Source organism: Cnephaeus nilssonii (genome assembly GCF_951640355.1).
Source record: "Cnephaeus nilssonii genome assembly, chromosome: X".
Lineage (NCBI taxonomy): Eukaryota > Metazoa > Chordata > Mammalia > Chiroptera > Vespertilionidae > Cnephaeus > Cnephaeus nilssonii.
This window is the reverse complement of record NC_137071.1, coordinates 120,851,389-120,863,509: the sequence shown is the minus strand read 5'-3', so window position 1 is coordinate 120,863,509 and position 12,121 is coordinate 120,851,389. Positions and strand designations below refer to the sequence as shown.

The window sequence follows — 12,121 nt, the reverse complement described above, 5'->3', positions numbered from 1 at the left end:
AGGGACAGAGGTTGGGAGGGGGTGGGGCAATGTGAGCTGAAGAAAAAGGAAACCATAGGTTAGAAGAAATTGCCTCCTGCCTGCTTTTTGCTTCTATGGCTCTGCGTGACGGCCTCCTTCCTTCTTTCCTTCTGCTGTCTGGCCCGGGCTGAGTGGCCTGTGGTGCCTGCTGCCCAATCCTCCCTTCACATCCTGGTGGTTCCAGGGCCTGGGCCGCACCTGCTGTCCTGGGGGGCCTGGGCCCTGCTCCACTCCTTCCTCGTCTGCATGGGCACGAGCAGCTCCTGTTGCTTCACTTTATCCCCTGCCACGCTTGGCGATGCCAAGTGCTGGAAATATCCACGTTGCCACGACACCTGGCCACCTGTGACCACAGCCTGCCCCCTGCCCAGCTGCAGCCTCTCCTGTGATCAGTCTCAGGGTCCCATTAGTCTCGGGGTCCTCGCAGTCCCTCACCCCCGTCCCTTGCACCCACTACATCGGGGATCCAGTAGACCCAGCCCATGTTCCCTCTTCCCTCCTCCCCAGGGCGCCTGGTACCAGCCGGGGGAATTCTTGCCGGTGACCTGACTGGTTGTCCAGGAAGCTGTTCTCTGGGCTTTTCAGGGTGACCCAGTATCTTCCTGAGCAGTGTGCCTGTCACAGCCACCTCCCTCCCTTCTAGCACAAGAACAGGCACAACTGGTGGGGCCCCCGTCTCCGCAGGCCTGGCGGGGGGGGGGGGGGCGTTCCACCAGCCTCACTGGTACCTCTGCCCCATTCCCTGCAGCTGCACCTTTGCTTCCCCAAGTCTCCTGTGGGTGCTGCAAAGCGGAGGCTCCCGGGAGCTGGGTGCCAGGCCTCCTCCTGCTCAAGCTGCCTCCTCCCCGAACCCCGGTTGCCTGCCTGGGGCATCCCCTACATGGTTACAGTGGGAGGTGGGAGGACAGGCAGGCCCAAGGTCACCACTGCCCAGGTGCGCCAACAACTTTACAGGCCAACTGCTGGCACATCTTGCTCCAGAATGAGGTTCTCGGACCAGGGGTGGCCTTGCCACCTCCCCCGCCTCTTATCTTAACTGTGTCCTTCACTCTTGGCCGAACCTGGTGGGCTGGGAAGGCCCTGGAGCCCGGGGGCTGAGGGGCTGGGCTTCACCCCTGCTCCCGTGGCCCTGAGGCTGTAGGTGCTATTGGGACAGCCCCCTACCCCTGCCCCTCACGTTGCTCCTTCAGAGGGGAAGGATTGGCTTAGCCGGAACCCACATGGCTCAAAGGGCCAGGCCTCGTGCCTCCCTGCCATAACCCGGAAGCCCATGCTACAGGCTCCTTAGATATTGTGGGTCACTGTACCCATGAGGCAGATACCATTTCCTCTTCCTGGCCACAAGGTGGGTGAGCTGCCCCCAGTCACGGGGGTACTTCTAAGGCCCCATCCTTAGAGTGCACCCTTCCCCTTCATGGCCGAAGAAGGTGTGTGCAGGTGCTGCTTTCCAACTCTAAGGTCACTGTCCTCACAAGAGGCAGCCTGGTCCTCTATGACAAGGGGGACTGTGCCCTGGAGAGGGGAACCCCATGCCTCTGTGAGAGGTGCCCCAGCGTGGGGCCGGGCATCGAACCCAGGTTGGCCAAGCCCAGCTGCTGCGGCCCGGCTGGCTCAGACTTGCAGACACGGCTGGGCGGGAGGCTCGCACTTCCTCCTTGTGCCTGTGACGACACGTCCTCGGCCCATGGCCGATGGGCTGGCCGGGATTCTGCTTTGGGAGCCTGCTTCCCGATCTGTCAACACGGGTGTGTATCCGGTGGCTGTGAGCGAGTAAGAGGATGGCGAGCCGGCCACACAGGTCCTACGGCCTCAGGCCTCCTCGTTGCCCAACAGGCGGCTGAGGGCGGGCCACGGCTGCTGATTAAAGGGCACTGATTAAAGGCCGCCTGGAGCAGCCTGTGTGCAGGAGACAGGTGCCCAGCAGCCCAGGAAGCCAGCCACAGCGTCCGCCCCAGGTAAGCCAGCGTGGCTGGGTTGGCGAGGACAGCCACTGAGAGCCCGGAGGCAGGTGGAGGCCAGGTTGGGGCCAGCACCTGAGTGCCAGGGAGGCTGGGGATGACTGAGGCTTTCTCAGGTGCCTGCTTCCTGGCAGCTGACCCTAGGGGTGCACACTTGGGCTGCCATGCCTGAGGCTCCTGGCCATGGTGTCTCAGTGAAGATACCATCCCGGGCTGTACCTCCCCACGTCGCTGATGACATGGACCTGAAGGCATGAGGCAGGGGCCTCTGGTCGCATCAGGCCTTCCTTTTGCTCTTCACTACTTGGTAGTGGGGATGGCCAAGGAGGGACGGGGGGGGCAGAATGGAGGGGGTGATGAGCCCCTGGCAGGCCTCATCCGGGACAGAAGTGACAGTCCCTGGTCCCCGGGTCCAAGCTCTGGAGGCCCCTTGGCAGGCTCCCTGAATGTGGGCCTTTAAAATCGCCCCTAGAGCCTCAGGTCTTACCGGATGGAGTGTGGGGGGTAGGAAGGAGACCCAGAGGGGCTGGAGCCTTGGCCACTGGGACACCTGCAGGTGGCTGGGCTCAGGCATCCCCATCTCTGGCCCTCAGGTCTTGTGCCTCTTGCTCTGGCAACTTTAGGTGTCACTGTCCCCATGCGAACGTCACCATGTCTGAGGTCCCCCGGGCTGAGACCTTTGTCTTCCTGGACCTGGAAGCCACTGGGCTCCCCAATGTGGACCCCGAGATTGCTGAGATATCCCTGTTCGCCGTCCACCGCTCCTCTCTGGAGAGCCCAGAGCGCGATGAGGCTGGCACCCCCGTGCTGCCCCGCATCCTTGACAAGCTTACCCTGTGTATGTGCCCGGAGCGCCCCTTCACCTCCAAGGCCAGCGAGATCACAGGCCTGAGCAGCGAGGGCCTGGCTCAGTGCCGGAAGGCCTGCTTCGACGAGGCCGTGGTACGGACGCTGCAGGCCTTCCTCAGCCGCCAGGAGGGCCCCATCTGCCTCGTGGCTCACAACGGCTTTGACTACGACTTCCCCTTGCTGTGCACGGAGCTGCAGCGCCTGGGTGCCCACCTGCCGCGGGATACCACCTGCCTGGATACGCTGCCAGCCCTGCGGGGCCTGGACCGTGCCCACAGCCATGGCACCCGGGCCCAGGGCGGCAAGGGCTACAGCCTGGGCAGCCTCTTTCGCCGCTACTTCCAGGCAGAGCCGAGCGCGGCCCACTCGGCCGAGGGAGATGTGCAGACGCTGCTCATGGTCTTTTTGCACCGCGCGGCCGAGCTGCTCACCTGGGCCGACGAGCAGGCCCGCAGCTGGGCTCACATCCGGCCCATGTACACGCCGCCCGATAGCCCGAGCCTGGAGGACTGAGTGCCAGGGGCTAGGTGACATCACCACCCAGGGGGGCAAAGTCCACTTCCTGCACCACAAGCAGCACCAGCATTCACCATCCAGCCCCACTGAGGTCTGGAGCAGGCACTGGACCGCTACCTCTCTCCCGGGCCCCATCCTCAGCCGAGCATCTTCTTAGCCGGGCACTTGCCAGGCCTTCCCTGGGCGCTGGCCTCCCCAGCCCCCAGCCTCACCCCCGGCCCGCTGGAGTTTGCCACTTCGGGCTCCCACCCTTCACCCTGCCTTACAATAAACATTGCCAACTGTTCACCAGCTGACTTTCTGCTCACCGGCCCGCCCCCCGCCCCCCACCATGCCCTGCCCAGACGGCCAGGCAGGGAGCCCAGTCAGGGCCCAGGGGGCAGCCCCGCAGGTCTAGCCCCTGGTGGCCTCTCCCTGCAGGGAGCTCAGGGCTGGGGATGGGGTGGGATGGGAAAGACCTGAGTGCTCACAGGCTCTGGGCCCCGAGCCACCGGCCTCCTCCTTGGCTGGTCTACCTTTGCCTCCTTGCATTGTCACCTCAGAGGCCCAAGAAATGGGTGAACAGGGACTTAGGGACATCTGCTGGGGCCCCGAGGAAGAAGGAGCTGCTGCCCCAGCCCCCAAGGAGCTCTGGCTTTCTCGGGGGGGGGGGGGAGGAGGAGGAGGAGCGGGGGCGGAGCCCACCGGGGCAAAGCTCAGCTCCAGCTCTTGCCAGCTCCTCCCTCTCCCGGAGCCCCTGCTGTGGGATGGAATGATATGATAGGTTGGTAGACTAATGCCGTGCCTGTCAGGATCGGGGTGCTGGGGAGGAAGGAAGCACCCACAGCCGCCCGCAGGCACATACATGCCAAGGGCCCACTGGAGTGTGTGGGGGAGGGGGATGATGGCACTAGGCTGCACCGAAAGGCAGGCTGGGCTGCAGAGCTGACCTGAGGCGTGTAGAAGAGGTGGGGTAGCTGGTGCAGTGAGTCCGTCCTGGGCAAGGCCTGAGGAGGACCTGGAGGCTGCTCCGTGGGGAGGGCAGCTGCTTCGGCTGGGCTTCTTGGGGAGCCCGCCAACCTGCTTCTGGGGGCCCCGCCTGTGTCACCAAACAATGGGGCAAGGCACAGAAGGGATGGTCAAGAGACAGGGAAAACAGGTGAGCAGGAGTGGGCTGGCCACGCCCGAGAATGACTCGCATGAGCAGAGCCTTGAGTCTTGATCCAGCTGGGCCCGTTTGGGGAACCCTAAGTAGGTCAAAGTGACTAGAGCCACTACAATGTGCAAGTTGGCAGAATGGTGAGGCCAGATCACAGGCAGTGGCCGTGTCAGGTCATCCTCATTCACTGGGCCAGAGGGTCTGGACTGACCTTGAGGGCAATGGGGAGCCACAGAGGGTTGTAAGCAGAAGAGGGGCAGGATCTGGTTTCTGTTGTTAAAATACCTCTCAGACTGCTATGTGGAGAAGGAGAGCGGGCCTGGAGGGGGAGGATGGCTACTGAGGGAGAAAGAAGCCGTTTTGACGGTGTTGCTCAGTGGTTGAATGTCGATCTATAAACCAGGAGGTCATGGTTCGATCCCTGGTCAGGGCACATGCCCAGGTTACAGGCTCGATCCCCAGTGTGGGGCGTGCAGGAGGCAGCTGATCCATGATTCTCTCTCATCATTGATGTTCCTCTCTCTCTCTCCCCCTCCTCTCCTCTCAATTAAAATACATTTTTAAAAAATAGAAGTAAAGGAGTTGGGCCCAGCCAAAGACAGAATGGAAGGGGTGGGAAGGGTGTGAGATAAGGGAAAGACGGGCAGGGGCTAGTTTGGGAATGTGGCCCGTACACTGTGGAGCTCCCTGAGAAGGGCTAGTTGACTCCTCGCCTCAGGAGAGCACCCACATGGGAAGCACCACAAGGCCGGGCCGGGGTGGGGCCTCCGGTCAGTTGCCTGTACCAGGCAGGAGCTGAAAGAATTGGGGCACCATGAGGATCTAGGCAGCCAGGACTCCTCAGATCCGCTGGTGCCCCAGCAGAGCTGAGTCCCCTTTATTTGGCTGGCCAGGCCCTGGGCCACTGACTCACAAAGTGAGTGATACCAAGAGGGTCCCTTCACACTCAGCAGGTAAGCCAGGAGGGGCTGGACTCCAGGCCCTGGGGAGCAGGTCGACACCCCAACTTGTGGCCACTGCCATCGTCCCAGAGTAGTGTCTGGTTTGGTGCCCTCTCATCTTTGGCGGGTCCAGGTGCCTTTCTCTCACCGCTCTGGGCTCTCCTGAGCTCATGGTAGCCTGGCTGTGGGTGCCCTCTCTGAGCCCATGCTTGAACTGGCCGGGCCAAACTTGTTGCCTTCTGTACTACACATATAGTCTGGGGCCTGCCTTACTGCTGCCTGGAAGCAGTGATGTGCTGACGAATGGGTGCCAGCAGCTTTCCAGGAAAGTAAATGTAAATCATCTATCTGTTCTCTCTCTCTCTCTCTCTCTCTCTCTCTCTCTCTCTCTCTCTCTCTCTCCCCTTCATATTTTTTAAAGGAATTTTTTCATTTTATTTTTTTTAACCCTCACCCATGGATATTTTTCCATTCATTTTTAGAGAGAGTGGAATGGAGGGGGAGAGACACAGAGAGAGAAACATCGATGTGAGAGAGACACATCGATTGGTTGCCTACCGCACGCACCCGGACCAGGGTTGAGATGGAGCCTGCAACCGAGGTACGTGCCCTTGACCGGAATCAAACCTGGGACCCTTCAGTCCATGGGCTGATGCTCTATCCACTGAGCCAGACCGGATAGGGCCTCTCCTTCATTTTTAATAAGTTTATTATAAATTTTACTGGTATGAAGGATGTGAGCACACAATTTACACATAATGAAATCTCCAATATATGCAAAATATAAAATCACATACACAATACGCTATTTATAAATTTCATGTGGCCAGTTGATTCTCACACAACCCCTTTCGTTAACTTTTGACAAACTCTTGTATCTGTACCCCACCCACAATTGCAACTGATGAATGAACGTGGTTCTTCACTACAATGTTGGTTGATATTTTCGTTTGTCTTAATAAGACAAGTGAAACAACAAAGATGTATGTCAGAACTTCACACATTCGTTGGTGACATAAGTGACTCCTTTGCTGAACTGGATAACACTTTGATATTAGAAAATTTATTTATTTTCTTTCTTTTTCTTTTTTCTTTTTTTTGCTAATCATAATGGAATGACTACAGATTCAAGTGTACCTAATCAACCAAACAATAATAGTTTACACTCTGGTTTGTAGCATGTGCTGATTCCCATAGTGTAAATACCTCCATCAGGCCAATTTCAGGCTACACATGATGTCAGTGAATGTGAAGTTGGGAAGACATTCCCAGCAGCACACTGCAACATAAATTCCCACCAAATGAACATGATAGCTAACAGTAAAATGTGGTGAAATAAGACATGAGTTTTGGTTATCTCCTTCATTTTTAATATAATTTAAGTGGAAGTTGTAAAATTTAATTTTTAATAATGGTGGAGTTTAACTCTCAAAATCCCCGAATATTTAACATCTATTAGGATGGCCAAAATACAAAAGACTGATCATACAAAGCGCTGGTGATGTGGGGGGAACTGGAACTCTCAAACACTGCCGGGATGTAAGATGCTACCATCATTTTGGAAAAGTTTGGCCGTGTCTTAAAATGTTAAACATGCACCTACCATGACCCAAAGATTCCACTCCTGGGTACTTATTTACCCAAGAGAAATGGATGAATGTGTCCATACAAAGACTTGCACATCACTGTTCCTGGCAGCTTTATTCATAACTAGAGGCCCAGTGCACGAATTTGTGCATGGGTGGGGTCCCTTGGCCTGGCCAGCAAAAGAGGCCTATTGGGGGCGGGGGCGGCCAGGGGGAGGGGCCCTGGGAGGTTGGCCGGCCATCCCCCTGATCAGGGCCAATGGGAGGGCTGGCCAGCTGGGGGGAGGGGCCATGGGAGGTTGACTGTGGGAGTGCACTGACCACCATAGGGCAGCTCCTGCACTGCCCCATAGTGGCCAGTGAGCGTCATAGCAACTGGTCGACCAGTCGTTCCGGTCGTTCTAGTTTTTTGGTCATAAAGGTTGCTTAGGCTTTTATATATATAGATAGCCCCAGACTGGGAACAACCCAAATGTTCCTCAGGAGGTGAGCAGTGGGACAAACAGAGACATGTCCACACCAGGGACTCCGCTAAGCTCTGATTTACACAGCAGTTGGGGCAGGGGTGGCGGGGTGGTGACTGGGGCTCATAGTAATTATGCTGTGTGACAGGTGCCAGATTCAAAGAACCAATTCTACTGCTGCAGCTCGCCCTGGCCAGCCACCTGTCTCTCGTCACAATGCATCACTGGCTGCTAAGCCATATCAGTGTCTACCAATGGGGACGTGGCTGTGATCAGGAGAATACTTGGGAGATATCTGACCCAAGCCGATTGAAACCAGAATTATTCCTGCAGAGGGATGAGTACCAAAGTAGCAGGGCCAGGAGCATCTCCAGGTCTTCCTTGTGCAGGAGGCAATGTGAGGAGGACCAAATTCAAACCAGGCCATGCAGGATCCTGGAGCAGAAGCTGGAGCCATTGAATGGGCTGGCCCGCCTGCGTTCTTTTCTTGTGGAAACGGCTAGGTGTTGGTGTTTGCAGTAACCAATGCCTGGCGCGAGTGTCTGAAGTTTCACATTGGAGACTCCCATCCCCTAAGAGCAGCTTGGGCCTGGGCTCATGCACACGTGCACCCGACATTCACAAAAAACACTCACTTGCAACTCCCCCCACTTTCCCCACCACTCACACCACGTACCCCCATTCACACACACACACACACACACACACACACACACACACACTCACACACGGGTGCACACACCGCATGCAGAGACAACCCCACTCCCACACGTTTGCTCCCCCACCCCCCACATATTACATGCACTTAGTCACACACACTCACTTATGATTTTGCATAAATGGGATCATGTTAGACTCTGCTTTTTATTTTATTTTTTAAAAAATGCTTGTCTTGATTTTTAGAGAGAAAGAGGAAGGGTGAGAGATAGTGGGATAGAAACATCTCTGAGAGAGAAACTTCATCGATCAGTTGCCTCCTGCATGCACCCCTATTGGGGATCCAGCCTGCAACCTGGGCACGTGCCCTGACTGGGAATCGAACCCATAACCTCTTGGTTTCTGGGTCACACTCAACCACCAAGCCACATCAGCTGGGCTAGATGCTGCTTTTTAAAAAATGATGAGCACCTTTGTTATTGCAGTTTATAAAGTCCATTTCCTCTAGGCGGTCAAGTGCATTGCCATAATTCTTTCATTTCTTCACTATTTGCAGGGTTATCTCCTTTGCCATTTATACGTACACTCAGTGGCTAATATGCAAATTGTCCCCTTGACCAGGAGTTTGACCAGTAGGCAGGCCGGCCAACCGCCCATGTCTCATCCCCATGGCCAGGCTGGCTGGACCCCACCCATGCACAAATTCATGCACTAGGCCTCTAATATATATATATATATCCTACCTAATAAAATGGTAATATGTAAATTACCATCACTCCGCTATGCCCACGATTGGGCCAGAGGGAGGTGCAGGGGGCGGGACTCGGGGTGGCCGGGGTAGCCAATTGGGCCGGCAGGACGCTGAGCTCAGCGTCTGCGCCATGGCTGTGCTGCGGAACAGAAGGGGCCTCTGGGGCAGCGAGCTCACGTCCCACCGCGGACCATCAAAAGCGGGGGAGCTGGGTGCCTGTCTGCTCCGGCACCAGGCCTTTCAGAAGCCTCCGAGCTGGAGGCTTCTGAAAGGCCTGGTGCACCAGTGGACAGGCACCCAGCTCCCCCGCGATTGAAAGCGAAAGCGTGTAGGGGACCCTACATGTGCATGATTGAATCATGCATTGGGCCTCTAGTGTATACACACACACACACACACACACACACACACACACATACACACACACACACACACACACACACACACACTGAGTGGCCAGATTATTATGCATTCAGAGGTCATAATAATCTGGCCACTCAGTGTATATTCCATTGGTCTTTTCCAAGAAAAAAACCCAAGATTTTGATTTCTTCTTTTATTTTCTGCTTCACTAACTTTAGCCTTTATCTTTATTAATTCCATTTCTTTTCTTTTGATTTAGTTTTTGTTCTTTTTTTTCTAATTTCCTAAGAGGAAGTCTAACCTCCTTTGCCATCTTTCATCTTGAATAACTAAAGCGCTCTAAGCCCGTGATCTCCCCCTGAAGGACATTTTCTGGTGTCCCACAGTCTTGCTAGTTAACATATCCTTTTTGCTTTGTATAGGGAAGATATTTATTTTCTCTTTTCTTTATTTTTTTAAAATATATTTTTATTGATTTCAGAGAGGAAGGGAGAGGGAGAGAGAGATATAAACATCAATGATGAGAGAGAATCATTGATTGGCTGCCTCCTACATGGCCCTACTGGGGATCAAGGCTGCAACACAGGCATGTGCCCTGACCACGGAATCGAACTGTGACCTCTTGGTTCATAGGTCCGATGCTCAACCACTGAGACAAGCCAACCGGGCTTAATTTCGCTTTCCATTTCCTCACCAACCTAATGCTTGCATAGTACAGTTTATCTTAATTTCGGAGTTATTAAAACTTTGTGGTCATCTTTTATTATGTATATCTAATTGTATTGGCTAACGATCTGAGCATGTATTGCTTAAGGTTGTTTGGGGCTGGATGACTTTTCTAGGTGACACAATTTTATAACATTGTATTAAAATAGCCCATTAATGGGTGGAAAAAGGGAGACATATGTACTATTATTTGTAACTAGAGGCCCAGTGCATGATTTAATCATGCACCTGGTGCACCAGCGGGCTGGCTGTCCGCGGGTGCCCCAGGCCTTCCGAAAGCCTCCGGCGCTGCGGAGGCTTTCGAAAGGCCCTGCGCCGGAGCAGACAGCCGGCCGGGTCCCCCGCTTTGGCCTTTGATCGCGGGGGACCCGGCCAGCTGTCCGCCGGTGCCCTAGGCCTTGCGAAAGCCTCCGGCAGCCATGGCACAGACGCTGAGCTCGCGGCGCCAGTGGCGCCGCAGGCTCAGCGTCCTGCTGGCCCAATCAGCTACCCCAGCCACCCTGAGTCCCGCCCCCTGCGCCTCCTGCTGGCCCAATCGTGGGCGTAGCGGAGTGATGGTAATTTACATATTACCATTTTATTATGTAGGATACTTTCAACAATAAAATAGCCCATTATAATAGCATTTTATTGAGGTCTTCCTGCATGTCTAGGAGTTTTTCTCTATGCAGTTAGTTGCTATGCGTTCATGTTTTTAGCTTCATGACTGAATCCGGTAGGGGTCTTCTGAAAAACAGAACCAGTAGGATGATATATAAGGAATAACCTCTCATGCTTGTTGGGGCTGGAAGTCCAAAATCTGCAAGGTGGGCCAGTGGGCTGGAGAATCATGGAAGAGTTGTGTGTTTAAACATTTTTTAAAATATATTTTTTAAACCCTCACCTGAGAATCTTTTTTCCATTGAATTTTACATTTTAAAATATTTTTTTATTGATTTCAGAGAGGAAGGGAGAGGGAGAGAGAGACAGAAATAGCAATGATGAGAGAGAATCATTGATTGGCTGCCTCCTATATTCTCCACACTGGGGATCCAGCGCACAACCCTGCCATGTGCCCTGACAGGGAATTGAACCGTGACCTCATGGTTCATAGGTCAACACTCTACCACTGAGCTACACCGGCTGGGCTTTCCATTGATTTTAGACAGAGTGGAAGGGAGGGAGTTGGGGGAGAGAGAAACATCAGTGGGAGAGAAACACATCTATTGGTTGCCTCCCACATGTGCCCGACGGGGCTGGGGATCGAACTTGCAACTGAGGTATGTGCCCTTAACTGGGAATCGAACTCGTGACCCTTCGGATCCTCGGGCCGATGCTCTAACCACTGAGCTAAACCAGTCAGGACAAGATTTGCATTTTTGAGTCCAAAGGCCATCTGGAGGCAGAATTTCTTCCTCTTCCAGGATCTGTCTTTTTCTCTCGAGGCCTTCAGCGGATTGGGCGCAGCCCACCCACATATGGAGGGTGATCTGCTTTACTCAAAGTCGACTGATTTCAATGTTAAGCTCATCTACAAAATCCCTTCACAGCAACATCTAGGCTGATATTTGCCCCATATCTGGGTACCCCAGCCGAGCCGAGCCAAGGTGATGTGGACAACGAATCAGCACAATGACTATCACCTGGTCTTTGTTCTTTAGCGCAAACATGTCAAACTCAAAGGGTAACATGGGCCACATAACTAACGTTTAAGTTTATGTGGGCCGCAAAAAAACAAAAGCTTCCATTTTCATAGAAACGTAGGTTTATTTCGATAGAGACATGCTGAATAAATACAAAGGGCTGAAATAAATGAGTCATCATTGACATAAAGTAATAGAACATTTTAATACAAATTAATATTTTTTCTTGAACATTAACTTACCAGACATTGAATAACTGCCCTAATTAATAAGTGTCACACAAATAAACCTATTTTTCTTGTTCTCCAAAAGTGAAATATTTCCTGTTGTGCACACCAAACAAGTCAGTCCAAGACCAATGACGTGGCCATCGGCTGCTAAAACATTCGCTGCTGGTATGAGTGGGGAGAAATGGTGCACCTGCGCGTAAGGCACGTAAGGGAAATGAATGCAACACGATTATAGTCAACAGTCATTAGCAAACGTTGTAGTTCGTTATTTTTTTTTCATTTTTTTATTAAGGTATTAT

General features: G+C 53.8%; 1 protein-coding gene across 1 annotated transcript; it reads left to right on the top strand.

The window, feature by feature from the left end:
• The first annotated feature begins 39 nt into the window (after nt 1–39).
• TREX2 (three prime repair exonuclease 2) lies at nt 40–3,872 on the top strand. The gene is made up of 2 exons (XM_079765761.1): nt 40–1,976; nt 2,603–3,872. The coding sequence occupies exon 2, from the start codon at nt 2,631–2,633 to the stop codon at nt 3,339–3,341; it is 711 nt and encodes a 236-aa protein (XP_079621887.1). The 5' UTR covers nt 40–1,976; nt 2,603–2,630; the 3' UTR covers nt 3,342–3,872.
• The last annotated feature ends 8,249 nt before the right edge of the window (nt 3,873–12,121 follow it).

Excerpts from the sequence above, each read along its gene's own strand:
- TREX2 (XM_079765761.1), top strand. The coding sequence starts at position 2,631 with ATGTCTGAGGTCCCCCGGGCTGAGACCTTTGTCTTCCTGGACCTGGAA.